General features: G+C 36.8%; 1 protein-coding gene across 1 annotated transcript in view; it reads left to right on the top strand.

Moving 5' to 3' along the window:
* The window catches only part of LOC149238219 (THUMP domain-containing protein), a 109,711-nt gene extending 97,211 nt beyond the window's left edge, over positions 1-12,500 (top strand). The window contains exon 7 of the mRNA XM_089372950.1: positions 12,040-12,500. Coding sequence (XP_089229076.1) covers positions 12,040-12,126 — 87 coding nt within the window. The 3' untranslated portion in view covers positions 12,127-12,500. The remainder of the gene's footprint in view (positions 1-12,039) is intronic.
* Positions 12,501-15,176: the final 2,676 nt, after the last annotated feature.

Below are 15,176 nucleotides of genomic sequence, written 5' to 3'. Positions count from 1 at the left end.
ATCCACATCATTCCTACACCCCTCATCAAGGAAATCTGATATGGTTCTACGCCTTAAAGATGATGACCCTGTGCCTCCATGTCCATATCCACTGCCTTGGGAGGATGCTGAAGGAGTTCTTTGTGATGGTGAGATTGGTTCAAAGGAACCCCTTGATATTTTTGTTCTGTATTGGGCGTCCTCCTCTTCCTTTATGTATTTGGCTCTATCTGCTGTTGACACCGCTGCACAAGTTTTGATTCCTATTTGTTTCTCTCCATCCCATGGCCTTTTCCCGCAGAGGTGTCTTCTAGCACGGGTGTATGAGCCTGTGTAATCAGTGTTGCAATGGGGGCAATGAAATTTAGTGGTTCCACCCCCTCTCCCTGTTTCAACCCTGTGAACATATTTCCACAATGGAGTTTGGTCTTGTTTAGTTTTTTGACCCTCATGTTCACCCTCCTCCACCTCCTCCTCACTGGGGTTTTCACCCATTTGACTTCCTCCGGCTTCTTCATCCACCTCTTCAGTTTCAGGCCCCCTCCGTTTCCTACTCTCCACCACCATAATAACCATAAAAGGGACCAGGAAGAGGAAAATGCCAATAAATATCCCCAGGTCCATGGTGTTTGATGTTTGTAGGGTTTGAGTCTTGAATCTGCAAATTAATTTAGTTTATTGGGATTAATTCATTTAATTTATTAATTTAATTTAAATACATGATCTTTAAACTCAAACAGGTAAATTAAACTAACCAAATTAACTACCTAACCAGCTAAACTAACTAAATGATTAAGTTACTTACCTCTGCAGGCTTGCTCCTCGCTCCTTGGCACTTGCTCCTCAGCTCTTGCTCCTCGCTCCTCAGCTCTGGCTCCTTGCTCCTCAGCTCTTGCTCTTGCTCAGCTCTCAATCTCTTGCTCAATGAAGTTGAAATGAATTTTTTTTGGCCCATTGGGCTTATAAACTAAAATTTTTTTTCTAAAATTTTTATAAATTTTGGGTCCGGCGGATTTTTTTTCCGCCGAACCGCTCCCGGCTCGTTTAAAATCGCTCCCGGAGCGTTTTTTAATGCCCGGGAGCGATCAGGGAGCGATCGCTCCCCGATCGCTCCCGGGCATTAAAAAACGCTCCGGGAGCGCGGGAGCGATCGCTCCTTGAATCGCTCCCTCACAGACCAGGGAGCGCAAATTTTTTTACGGGAGCGCGCTCCCGAAAATTGCTCCCGTCCGGGAGCGATTTTGGGAGCGCGCTCCCGACCCGCTCCCGCCCGGAGCGCGCTTCGGGAGCGGGTTCGAAGGGGGGGGGGCACTCCCCCGCAACACTGATTCGGGTTTTCCAAGTAGTGCCCCTCCTATAATGCTAAGGCCTTAAGGGAGGTTCCACTGGACTAGGGATAAAGATTAACCCATATGGTAAGGTGAGAGAACAAATTTACAGTGAAGATCGGTCAATCTTCCAGATCACCCCTTTATCCATACTAAATGCCCAAAACAAACAAGTATAAGCACTCGATTGCAAAATGATCAAAGTAACTTTTGAACAGAAGCCCACATTCATCCAAGTGGAAATGTTGGATGGTGAGAGGGATGTGGCTGATGTAGGTGCTGGAACCACATGGCATATTATCATCAAGAAATGAATATCAGGGGCAATTGGTTAGCTGGCTATTTGGATGAATGTCAAATGTAGGAGAAAAATTTCTCCTATGGGGTTTGTTGTCGCCCGTATTGTATAGGTACCGCGACAACTGCTCAGGGTGGGGGCTGTCACTCTGATCCTCGCCCACTCCGTTATAATTGTCTCTAATAGCACGCTATGGGGTGGAGTCCCTATGGAAATGAGATGAAGGAAAACAAGTTGGAAACCAACTTGCTTGAGAGACACGAATGAGTGGCCTATCTACTCGGTAGAATTTTAGCAATATTAATGATTAGATTAGATTTCAAGTATGAGACCAGTGCCTTTTGGAGTCACAATTCTTGCTTATTGTAAATTGAAATCAAGTAATCGGATGGACACCCGTTGCTCAATATGATAGACTATTCCATATGATATGCAATTCCTAAGATCTATGTATGATGCAATGATCTTAGTTATTTTTTAATTATATGCCTAGTCTAAGTTGAACCTCTCCCTTAATTGTTTTGAGAAACAGTCTTTAGAGTAGGTTGTGAAATGGAAGCCAACGGGACAGGCAATGTCCTGATTAATGATACCTCCCCTTGTGTTCCACCCACCTAGTGCCTCTAGCGCTATAGAGATTGTGGCTCTGACGACTACAAGATCACTCTGTTAACCACTAAGAAGAGTTGAATCTCTCAAGTTAACTGGAAAAGGGTTGCCGTAAGAGTTGATCAACCTAGCTTATGCTAGGAGGTAAGTTCTTAATGCAGGCTAGATCCTAGAATTCTTATGCAAGATAGATTGAGTGAAGTCTTCTTAAGTTAAGATTGTTTATGTTATTTAAGTATTTAGTGTGAATTATCCTATAGCTAGAGTACTTAACAATGATTAGATAACAATCTTAAGACAAGACATGTGCTTAAAGATACAAGTGCCAATATTCAACAATATTCCACAAGATGTTTAGAAATGATTACTTGAGATATGCCAATGACCAATGTTGAAATGCTTACTTAGAATGATAACCAATAAAACTTAAGATGCCAAATGCTTAAGATAAACAACCAAGATATCAAAGCCTCTTAAGATTATGATCTTTAACTTAGAGCAATTATTTAATGATTTCTTAACAATGCCTCAATTAGATATCAAACATAATGACGCCGATTAGATCTCAAGTATTAAAGCAACTTATACCAATCACAAGATCAGAGATTTAGAGCTCAAGTGTAGGAGTGCTTTTATTGCAAAATTCAGATTTTTTTTGTAAACTTAGGATGAAACAAGCAAGTGTTAGATCTCAAAAATCAAATCAGCAGTAATACTTCAGAAATTTTCAGCACTTTATTAGACTTATGATAGCAGCAATGAAGTCACTTTAGATCATAGCATTTATATAAAGCATAAAATTTTCCAATGGCTAGCAAATGTAAATTTATGTATTTAGCCCACTTTATGATGATGTATTCAGTAATATATCAGATTTGAAACAACTTATTACAACAGTAAACAAACCAATAGATTAGCAAGCTAATGATCCTAAAACCAATGCCCAATATGCCCAAAAATAGGAAAAATTTACTAAAACTGAAAAATCAAATTTTGAGTCTTGCTTAGATGTGTGATTCAAAAAATTGCAGACTTGATTCAGTAATTTATGCAGTAAATTCCAGCAAGCAAATTTTTAGATCTAGGCTAGATCTAAGATGCCCAAGTGGCCAAAATTTAGGAAAATTTAGATTTTGCAATTTTAAGTGATTTTGACCAATTCAAATGTGATTTTAGGGCTATTATATCATTGTTATTACTGTTGTAATAAAACAAAGGCAAAATGAGGGTTTAGAGATCAAACCCTAGGCCCAAGGCCTTGAAGATCAACTTGCCCAAGTAGCCCAAAATTTCTCCAATGATCTTGCACCTGAAAACACAAGTTTTTGAGCAAATTTCTCCTGCAAAACCACCAAGGAATCAGTCTTGAAAATTTCAGATATGGAACTAGGGCAAACTAGGGCAAAATAGGCTAAGGAGGGCCAATGCTAGGCCTAATAGGGCTAGCGTTGGGGGAAGAGGAGGCTAAGAGGACATATCAGGGGTCAAAGAGGCAAGAGGAGATTGAAAAAGGGCTATCGCTACAGGAGGAGAGCCTCAAAGGCTAGATGCTGAGGTTTCTAGGGCAATTTAGGGCCCTTAAGGGCAACGACTAGCCCAAAGGGCGGTCGTTAGGGTCTAGAAAGGGTAGTCGTGTGGTCTAGGGCCCACGACTAGGCCTTTTAAGGTCTTAAGGCCCCAACACTGGGCCTAGAAGGGGAGGATGAGGCCTCTAAGGGTTATGGCCTGCCCTAAAAGGGATGAAAAAGCTGACGCAAGGGGTTATTAGGATGATGTTGGCCGGGTTATTAGGCTGGCGTTGGCCAAGAGAAGGAGGACGTTGGCCTTCTAGGGGCTGGATGTAGGCCTGAAAAACAAAACCCTTCTTCAGAAATATTTTTTCCTTCCAGATCTGAATTTTGTTGCAAAATCTTCAGTGGGTAGCCCTGCAAAATTTTCTAGAGACTAGATCTTACACTCAAGGGCCTAGATCTAGCTCTACTTTAGCTTGATTTCTTGATTCAACTTGCAAAAATGAAAATAAAAGACTCAAACCCCAAATATATACAAAAATTCTTAAAAACCCAAAACCCAAGTTAGCAAAAATAATTTACAAATTATATTTACAAAATTATTCACAAAATTACAAAAATATACAGGCGTTTTAAAAACTTAAATTTTTTGATATATATATTTTATTTTATCTTATATGGCGATTTTCTTTGATAAATGGCTAAAAACGCTTCAGAAACCCCATGCACACTATAGCCTTAGCGAAGATTTAATCCACCACATAAATATTCAGGAAGGAAAATGACCCTTGCCCACAGTTTGTGAACTTGGAGAACAAGGACTAAAGGACCTGCAAACACTATGTATTTATTTCAAAATAATCATATATTAGCACAACATAGGAAAACTCGTAGTCAGTACATACTACAAATCAATGAACATGGACACCTTGAGTTGCACCCCAAAGTCTTTATTATGATAGAAAAAATAGTTCCCAATGGGACAATAGTTTACACAAATGCTTCAGCAGCAATTTCTTAGCCAGAAATCAGATGGCTAGACTCAAATGACTCTCTAATTTATAGATAAATCCTCCAAGTGAAAAATAACGGCTAGTTTCCTTGATCCTTGTCAAAATAATCTTGGCTGTTGAAAAATACTTGATCATCTTTTAATCTTAGTTGTTGAATTTTATTTTTGAGGAATTTTCGAATTTATCATTTAGTTCGATTTTAATTAGCTCAAAATTAATTATTTTGAGCTAATTTTCTAAAAAAATTGACTTTGGCTTAACCACCAAGGCCCAAGGGTCCAATTTTTCTTGAAATATCCAATATACTTTTGGTGGAGGACCTCCAAAAATTAATTCTTTTAAGACCCACGAATTTTTCACTTGGAGAATTTAATTTTCCTATGACATTTTAATTTTGACATTAATTAATTAAATTTATGGCTTAAGATGTTAATTTATTTTTTCCAGAAAATTTAATTAATTGACAAATAAGGGGATTAATTAATATTTTAACCATGGTGTCTAAGTATAAGGGACCATGCATTAAAATATTTTTACATAAGATTTACAATTTTAACTCTCAAAGGGGGAATACCTGTTCGGCTTAGACCCTCAAAAACATACCTAATTTGCAACACAATATGAGCTAGTAGACCAAGTGATTTGAAATAAAATAATTTATCCAAATAGCTTAAATTATTCTTAAATCACTTTTACATAAGACTCGACTAGAACACTAGGATTCACTTAAGACTTTGATGAAGAATTCCACCCTAGCTTTGGGGCGAGGTGGGAGGGAAAAACTTTGCTGACCATCCGTGTTTTGAAACACAAATGAATCAGTGAGATGAAAAACTTCCTAGGTTGAAACTCTCGCCAAAATAATAGGCTTACCTATGTTGTCACATACATTCACGGTTTTACTAGCGTCATTTACATTACATAACTTGCAGAATGGTTTTAGATTCCACATAACAACAAAAATGGATTGAAAAAATCGCTGCCTTCGACATGGATATATTATATAAGAAAGGGAAAGATAACGTAGTAGTTGATGCTCTGTCTAGGAAAGACGAAGAACGATCGTTACTTGCAGTTTTAGTTGTTGTCCCTGAATGGCTTAATGAGATTCTAAATGAATATGCAAAAGATCCAGAAACAAGTGCTATAATCAATAATCTTCCTCAGCGTTCAAAATTGGAATGAAAGGGAAGAATTTACTTGAGTTCGGGAAGACATATAGGTTTCTTTAAAACCTACTATAATGCACGCCAATCATTCTTTTGGAAGGGAATGAATAGGGATATTCAAAAATATGTAGCAGAATGTGATAAATGCCAGAGGAATAAAAATGAAAATATTATGACTCCTTGACTACTTCATCCTTTAAATATTCCAAATCAGAAATGGGAGGAAATATCAATGGACTTTATCGAAGATTTACCTGTATATGATGGTAAGGATAAAATTTTTGTAGTAGTCGATAGACTCACCAAGTATGCCCACTTTATTGGAATGAGGAAATCAAACTCAGCAAATCAAATTGCTGAGATATTTTGCAAACATGTTTACAACTTACATGGATTTCCCAAGGTCATCGTGAGCGATAGAGATGCAAAATTCAGGGGTAATTTTTGGAAGGAATTTTTCAAACATATAGGAACCTACCTCAACATGAGTTCAACCTACCATCCTCAAATAGATGGTGAAACAGAGGTTGTCAATAAATGTTTAGAAAACTACCTACGTTGTTATGCCACAGACAAACAAAATAAGTGGGCTCAATGGTTACATCTCGCTGAATAGTGGTACAATTCTACTTACCACACGTTAGCAAAAATGACTCCATTTCAAGCGTTGTATGATTACGAACCTCCAAAATGGAAGGACTTTGCTATCATCGAGACGAAACTTCCAGTTGTTAAAGACCAATTAGAAGAAACCCAAAAAGTTGTCCAAACTCTAAAAGAAAATCTAAATAATGCAAGAAATTGTATGAAGTAGCAAATTGACCGAAACAGAACAGAGAGAGAATTTGAGGTTAGAGAATGGGTATTTGTTAAACTTCCGCCTTACAAGCAATTGTCCTTAAAACTGAAGAGAAAAAACAAATTTGCACCAAGGTTTTATGGACTGTACCGGATCAACAAGAAGATCAGCCAAGTAGCACACAGTTTAAGCCTTCCTGATAAAACTCATATTCACAACGTTTTCCATGTATCATGCCTTAAAAGGGCACTTGGCGAACATCAATTAGTGCAAACAACACCTCTGACTTTAGATGAGAAAGGAAGGGTCATTCTAGAACCAAAAGATATTATCTCCATCAGGGGAAAAAAACTACATTCACGAGTAATCAAAGAATACCTGATCAAGTGGAAGGACTTACCAGAAGAAGAAGTTTCTTGGGAGACAAAAACATTTCGTCAACAACACCCGTCATTACGTATGCTTTGAGGACAAAGCATCTTATCAAGAGGAAGACAATGTTATATAAATTGAACAAGTGTGTAATTAGTAAGTAATTAGGCAAGGGCATGATCAAAGATTATGCCCATTCACCAAGAGGTACCCTAGGCTGTATTTAAGCCAGGGCCTCCACAATTGTAAACATCATTTAAGTATTAATAAAATTATGTCTTCTATCAATTACTGAGCGTGTTTGCTCCACCATGTCTCATCATCATGAAGTGTTGAGCATAGAAGGTCATCTTCGGATGTAACCTACCTTGAGGGTTTATCCAAGTGATATGTATATATTTCCGGTAGATATTGTCACAAATGATTGTATTCATCTCTTGTTTGGTTGGTAAATGTGGCCAGGTGCACACAAGGAATACCTATATGAAGGAAGCCGGTCCAACGTAATACCAACTCAAGTAAGGAGATCCGAGACTTCAGTGTACTGGCATCAAGACCAAGCTGAAGGACTCGTTGTTGCCATGGAGTTTGTTGAATGGTAGGTCAAGTATGGATATCTGTCATGCCCTTGTGTTGTATCAGCAAAATTCCGAATATCGTGCAGGGGTGAGATGAGACGGAACATTGCCTCAGGTAGGAAGGGGTGAGCGCCAAAATCTGCAAGGATAATGGGTTGGGAAACTGTCTATTTGCATGAAGTGACGAAGGAGGATGGTTTGTAACTTTGTACTATTGAGGACCGATCAAACTCTAGTAAACCAGGTCCCCAAACCTCTGATCGACATATAACTGTGGGCCAAACGAGTGTCCATGAGCAACACCTTTAGATGATATGTCCTGAAAGTGGTTCTGAAAACATTGTCTCTCAAGAGGAGCCAAATTTTTGTCATTTTTATTGTCTCTGTTGAATTATTTTTAATTTCTGTTGTTTGAATTCATTTTTTGTTGAAAGAATGATGTTAAGTCCATAAATGTCTTCATGGCCTTGGTTCACTGGTGGGGTCAACATTGTATTAAGTCCTTTACTGGGTTTTTGTTCTTGTAATGTTTTGGTCCACCAATATGGGATATCTGGAAAAGGGATGATGTTGAGTGGAGACCCCAAGCAATTTTGGTGGAATAATTGATGCTTTTTCTTGGAACCTAAGCTGAAGGAAGTTCGTGTTATGTGGTGCAACCCTTGACCTCAGGGTCTGTTTGTGAATAAAATTCCAAAAAGAGAACAATCAATTGAAAAACAAAAGAATAGCTTGGAAACTCCTCATAATTCTTAAAAAGGATTATGAAATGGTTTGAATATTTCTACAATGGTTTCCTGGTTTCCAGACTTGAATATCTTCCTTTTAGAATTTTCCCTAACATTTTTGGTTTCTGTAATGTTTGTAAGTTTTATAAGGTGGTATCTATATTAATGTGATTGGTCAATAAATTGGATGGATCAATTATTATCAATGTTACATTGAGTTTCCAGGACGGGGAAACGCGGGAGCGGGGATACGCACAAGGGGGGCATATATAAGCAACCCCAAAATTTAGCGAAATTTTGGGGAAACATGGGGGACGTTAGCGCTGTAAAATTTATAAAATTATAAAAAAGTTAATTTATAAAAATAAAAAATAAAATCCCAACAATATGTCAATAACTAAGTTAGTAAATTGTAAAGCTTAATAATTATGAAATGTACATCTAAATATGATCATCATTCATATTAGACTGTTATGAATCATAACTATCATTCTACATTTTTGAAATCATAAATGTAAAATTGTAAATCTTAAAGTAAATTACTAAATTGAATCCATCATTCGACATATGCAATGTTCCATCTAAATTCATCATTTGGCAATGGGCATTAATATTATGCTAAGTACATCTAAATTAAATTAATCATTTGATAGTTGAAATACACAATGCAAATCGAAAGTAAATTCATCTTATGACAATGACATTATGCCGAAGTCTAAAATAGCGATAGAATACTAAACTAAGAGTAAACATAGAAAGAAGTGAAATACTAGTAAATTTCTCAAAAAGTACTAAATAATAAATCATAGCTCCAATCGAGTGGCTCCAAGTCACAAAATGAAAATTGCAGCTTCAAATGTCTCAGGCCCTTGGTCGATGGTAAATCCGAATCATAACAAATTGTAGATGGAAAATGTCAAGCGGTGGCAACAAGAAAATCTCAGGCAGCAAGGTAAAATGTCGGGGAGCAGTAGAAGGAAAAGGTTGGGTGACAAGGTAAAATCGTAGGGTTAATGCGAAACGAATGGGAAATGTGAATGATTATGTTTTAAAGTTTTAATTTATCCTTTAGTTTTTATTTCATTTTTTTTAATTATATTAAAATTTGTAATTTTTTTGTTTTTAATTGTTATTAGCAAAAAAATTTGTGGGGGTGCTTTTTATCACCAAAAAACGTCCCCCCGACGTTTCCCCCAGTTTCCCCAAAAAAGGGGACGTGAGGAAATGTTTCCCTAGGAGCTTCCCCATCCCGTGAGCGTGGGGGAGCAAGGAAGCACATCCCCACCCTGGGGGACGTGTCTTGGTGGAACACTGATTAATATTGCAATTATGATCTGAGGCAACTTTGAATGATTATAAGAAGGGAAAGAAGCATCTCAGTAACAACCATGGTTCTAAAATTTGGTCGGCTTGAACCGAAAACCGGTCAAACTGGGCGGTTCATTAGGCAACCGGGTCGAATCGGGCAAAAAACCCGATTTAAGGGGGCTGACCTTGCCAAAAAATCACATAAAATTGTTCAAACTGTCCGGTTTATGATGGAATCAGTCGGTTGATGGTCAAACTGGCCGGTTCCGTCATAAACCAGTCAGTTCATTGCCAAGGCGGCGGTGGATGGCGACAGACCCACACAGACTCTTTTTGGAAGCTTCCTGGGTGTTTTGGAGGGAAAGTAAGGGTTGTTTCCCTCCAAAAACACCCTCTCCAAGCCTTTAAAAGGAGCTCACCCCCCTCATTTGCCTCACACATCTCATTTGGAGTTTTTGTGAGTTTCATTGGGAGCTTGGAGAGTGTTGAATTTTTGCTGGAGTAGTGGAACAATAGAGAGTTTGAGCTAAGTAGTAGCCACCATGCCTCCAAAAGCCAAGGACACTGCATGGACTCATTGTGATATGATTGATGGAAAAATGATCTGCAAATATTGCCAAAAATCTATTGAAGGAGGGGGTATTAACAGGTTCAAGCAACACTTGGCTGGGATAAGAGGCCATGTAAAGCCATGTGGAGCACCAAATGAAGTAATAGGGCATATTAGGGCAGAATATCTTCAGAAGTTTGAGACTCAAGTCACTGAACCAACATAGAAGTTTGTGACTCAAGTAGTTGTAAAGTTTGGGAGTCAAGACTCAACCAAGTAAGTTTTTGATCATCATGACAAGTTTCAACTTTCAAAGTTTCAAGTGATAATGTTGACTACAAATATCATATATGTAGACTTTTAGTAGGCCAATGGTCCCATAGCTTGTAGGCTTTGTTTTTGAACTCTAGAGGCCATTTAGAGCCTCATTGATTATATATTTTGTTGCTGATATGTACTGCACTTGGTGCCATTTTGATATTTTCACCTTTACATGGTATATATATGAGCAAACTTTGCATATTTTTTGTCTGTTAGTTTGGAATCAAGATTTTAAATCTTATAAACAAATTTTTTCATTAAAAATTAATTATTTCATGTGTTTTTCTTAAACCAGTTCATTGAGATCTAACCAGTCCCGGTTTGACTAGTTCCGGTTTTTAAAACTATGGTAACAACTCAATGTTTTTTGATAGGGAAGATATTCGTAATTGGGCTTATGAAGTATATTTGTAAGGAAAACACTTTTTATTGCTTTTGAGAAAGTGTGGGTTCCTAATAACAGGGATTTAATCTATATTACTTAGTGACATGTACCACACCTTGGAGTTGTGCTTTTGATTCTGCTATTTGTGACTGGATGGGGATGTGTGGCAGTAGCCTCAATTTGACTCCAACCAAAACTTCCAATGTTTGAGTTGTAGTGTCTATATGGTTTATAATTAATATAGCACAAAAAATCAAGGGATTAGTACTCCAATTGGTATGCCCTTGAAATACTTTTAGAACTAGAATATCCCATAGCCACTCCTAGATATAGTGGACTATTTTTTAGTTTTTCACAAGGAGGGTTTGTTGGACATTGAATAAACCGACACTCCGTGTGTGTTTCACGACATGGACTAACCGTGGATCCTTATCTTTGGTGATGCGATCGTTGACTAATTTTTAATAAAACAAAAAAATGCTTTTATGTCGCCTATTAAATGCTTATAGATTACACTTATAGTATTCTTGGTATGAGTTGTAATGTTTATATGGATAGCTGTAATAGCTGAGGTTATGGAAAGACGGGCAAATGGATTGAAGGTGAACTAAGAAGAACTTGTCTCTGTGTGCCCGAGTTTTGTGTGACCAAGAGGGTGTTGAAGTTCTCTATTTGCTGTATTTATGATACATATATTTGCAATCTGTAATGTATCTATAAAATGTTGGCATTGAACATCCACTAGGCCCTCTCTATAAGCATGTCTATGTTACTCATCGATTTGTCCATTTGGATGCTCTTCCATGATGGGCTAGTAAGAATGTATACATAGTAAATATTTTCATGCATCCTTCTGTTATTTCTATGGGAGAGAGATAATGGTGACGAGAGTGTCTGGTTTTCTAAATTTGGATTAGTGCTTACTGCTTGTACTTTTGCCGTTGCTTTGAATAGTAGTAGGAGAATTTGTGATGACTAATTTTTAATAAAACAAAAAATTGACATCTTTCTTTTTCTGTTATGGAATCTATGAATTATTTAAAATATGAATTTCTTTTTCATTGAGATTCTGACAAACTTTCTCTGAGCAGACTGTCTGTATGATTGGAGTAGTGCATAAATTCAAACAACTCTTAAAGTACAACTTGCGGCAGCTGACTAGTGTGAAGAAGTCCTGAAGTTCTTTGTGAAGTCAGGAGGTTGGATCATTTGTAACCAGATGATATTGGCTTTAACTGAGCTTATGTCCTGTAACTGAGAGGCATGTATTTGACTATTAAGCTAATTTTTTTTTCTTCAATCATAGGGCATTAGCTTTGTTGTTCAAGTTTAAAATAATGCATTTAAATAAGGTTTTGGGGAAAACAGACTTTTGCCCAGTTCTCGGGGGTATGCTAAAGCTCTTTTTGTGATAAGCTTTCTGGTTAGTTAATTTTATACAAGGTTTCTCATGGCATGTATATGCAAATAAAGCAGCGTATTACATGCTTGTACATTCCTAATCTTGAGTGTTTTCCAGCCATCTAATTGAGAGAAAGGCACAGTTGATTTATGATGACTTATTTTATTACACCGTGATTTTCAGTTTAAACTTTAGTCCTTTATTTATGTCAATTAGCCCTGACCTTTTTTGTCATATTTCATCTTTCTGAGATCTTTATCTTGAAAAGATATACTTTCTCGTGAACCTGCATTCTTCGTCTCTCTTTAAGGTTTTTTTCTGTCACGTCATATCATTGGTCTTGCTATTGCATTCTTAGAAGACAATTCATAAGTTGAGCCATATTCGTTTCAATATTCTGTACAGAACTGGTAAGCATATATGTTGACAGAATACGAATTCTTGTTTTGAGACCAAAGTAATAAAACACTACAACCTTGTTCTAATGGTTGACTATAAAACATTTACAGAATTTTAATCTAATTTATTTTGAACATGTACTGGTGGTGGGGTTGAGTCGTAGGTTTCCTATTATTATGTAATTTATCTTCGACCAACTAGTTTCTGTAGTTTTATTCCCCAAAGCAAATGAACTAGGCATTATTAATTACCCTAGCAGTGTCAACTTTCATATTTTGTGATTTGTCGTCATTTAATGACCATTGAGACATTCAATAAGTTTTCAAATATTTGAAAATCTCGGGAAGTTAATTGTAGTTCTTAATCAAAGTAGTTCCAGGTGAGAAATATGAAATGGCTGAAATTTAATCCTTTAGTTTTCTAGATGTGAAACCTGCAGCTTTGAAAGCACACTTCTAAGTCCACATTCCCGTTAGAGCTTGAGCAATCATTTCTGCTCATCAATGTTTCCCTATGATCACATTGAAACATGAAATTAGAAAGGGCAAACATGAACAGAACTTACCTACTTCAACTCATTAATTTTCACTTTATATAAAGATATAAGGGTTACAACGAGTAAGGTACAATATGTTGTTTCAGCCCTTTTCTTTTGATCAAACGGTTAAATTAGGACAAGTCCGTTTGACACCTTGCACACCTGCCCAATTATATATCTACCATCTGAAGATTTTTAAAAAAGTTTGCAGTTGCTGAAAATTGCGACTCAATTTTATGTTAGATGTATTTTTTCACAAAATGGCAAAACTTAGTTTTTAAAGAAATTACACAAAATTGCAAAAGCTGATCTACCGAGAGAAATGTTTGGGTTAACTAATTTTGGCAAAATATGCCCAAAACAGAAGCAACACCATGGCTTTGGGACATTTCTATTATTTGTCATTTGATCATTGCCATGTTGGTGGTAGTTGCTTTTAACCTCTGTTTAAGAGACTTGCTTTTTAGGTGTTATCTCGAAAAAATATTAATTCGGTGTTGTGGTTGAAGATTCAGTCGAGAAAACCCTTGCCCCATAACAGGTAAGCTGTTGGCAATTCATAGTCATAATGATCTTTGACCAAAATAGATTAACTGTTGGCAACTCTTAGTCATAATCATCTTTGTCCAAAATAGATTAACTGTTGGCAACTCTTAGTCATAATCATCTTTGTCCAAAATAGATTAACTGTTGGCACCTCATATTCATTATTACCCTTGCCCACAAATTATACTCATTATTAACTTTCTCTACAACAATGAAAATAGTTGGCAACCTGACATTGACACTAAATCATGTTTGAAAAGGTTTCAATCAATTACAATGTACATTTTTAAGATATGTACACCAACCCAGTGATACTATGAGAGGCCGGTATTTGAGGATGTATAGGGCACTGCCATGCATACAACTCAAGTTAAAATCTGGTTGAGTGTAGAGCCCTTATTTGTGTGTACGAGGGAAGGTGCTTGACCTCCTGGAGTTGGTTTCCTTCCATTAACAAAAGGGGTTGACATGTTCCACAAGTCAAATTAGTTTAAGTGGAAGTTTATAGGATTACAATATTCAAATTAGAGATAGCTTTTAGTATTATTAGAATAAACTATTGCTTATCTCTTTTATTTAATTTCTCTTGTCATTTCTTTTCTTCCTTTATATGCTTGTGCAACTGAGCATCACTTTATTCCTTCTTCTTTCCATTGTTTGTCTTGTTTTCAGCCTTCCCATACGGCTTCTCTTTCCCTTTCCTCGTTGTACCTCTTTCTTTGATGTCTCTCCCATCTCCTCCCTCATCTTATTTTTCTATCATTGTTTTGAACTTTTCTTTCCCAACATTTTCGTCTTCTCATCTTATTTCTTTTTATTTCTATCCATTCTATATCAATATATTTCTCATTCATTTCAGTTGTGTATTACAAGAGGTTCCCCAAGTGTTGTCTACCACTACAGTTGGGGGTAGTGGAAATAAGGCACATTTAAGGGATATCAATTGGGTCTAGCTTGAGTGGTAGTGAGGGGAAGTTATTATCCTCCCAGTTGTGTTCAAAGGCCACTTGGCACATGTTTGTTCTTCGTGAGCTAATTGTTGATTGAGGCTGCAAGTTACTAGATATTTGATTAGTGCCTCCAATGTAGAGGATAAGAGCTTGGCAACAGGGAAAAAAGGAAAATCTAAGTTTGTTTTTGGCTAAATGGATGTTTTGAATTTGCAAGGAGAATGCGTTTTGTTCTTAATTGCTAAGCCACATGAAAATTCATATTGGTTAATTAGTTTACTACAAGCACTATAGTGAATTTATTAAAAAATGATGAAGATAAATGAATGTATAATAATTATAGGAAGTTTAATCGACACATAGGTAAGGTATATTCAAGTCTATTTTAACAAA

This window comes from Pinus tabuliformis, chromosome 8, assembly GCF_031772625.1.
Source record: "Pinus tabuliformis cultivar Carrire ecotype Pingquan chromosome 8, CPIR1, whole genome shotgun sequence".
Lineage (NCBI taxonomy): Eukaryota > Viridiplantae > Streptophyta > Pinopsida > Pinales > Pinaceae > Pinus > Pinus tabuliformis.
Note: the sequence above shows the minus strand (reverse complement) of the source record. Positions and strands in the feature narration are given on the sequence as shown.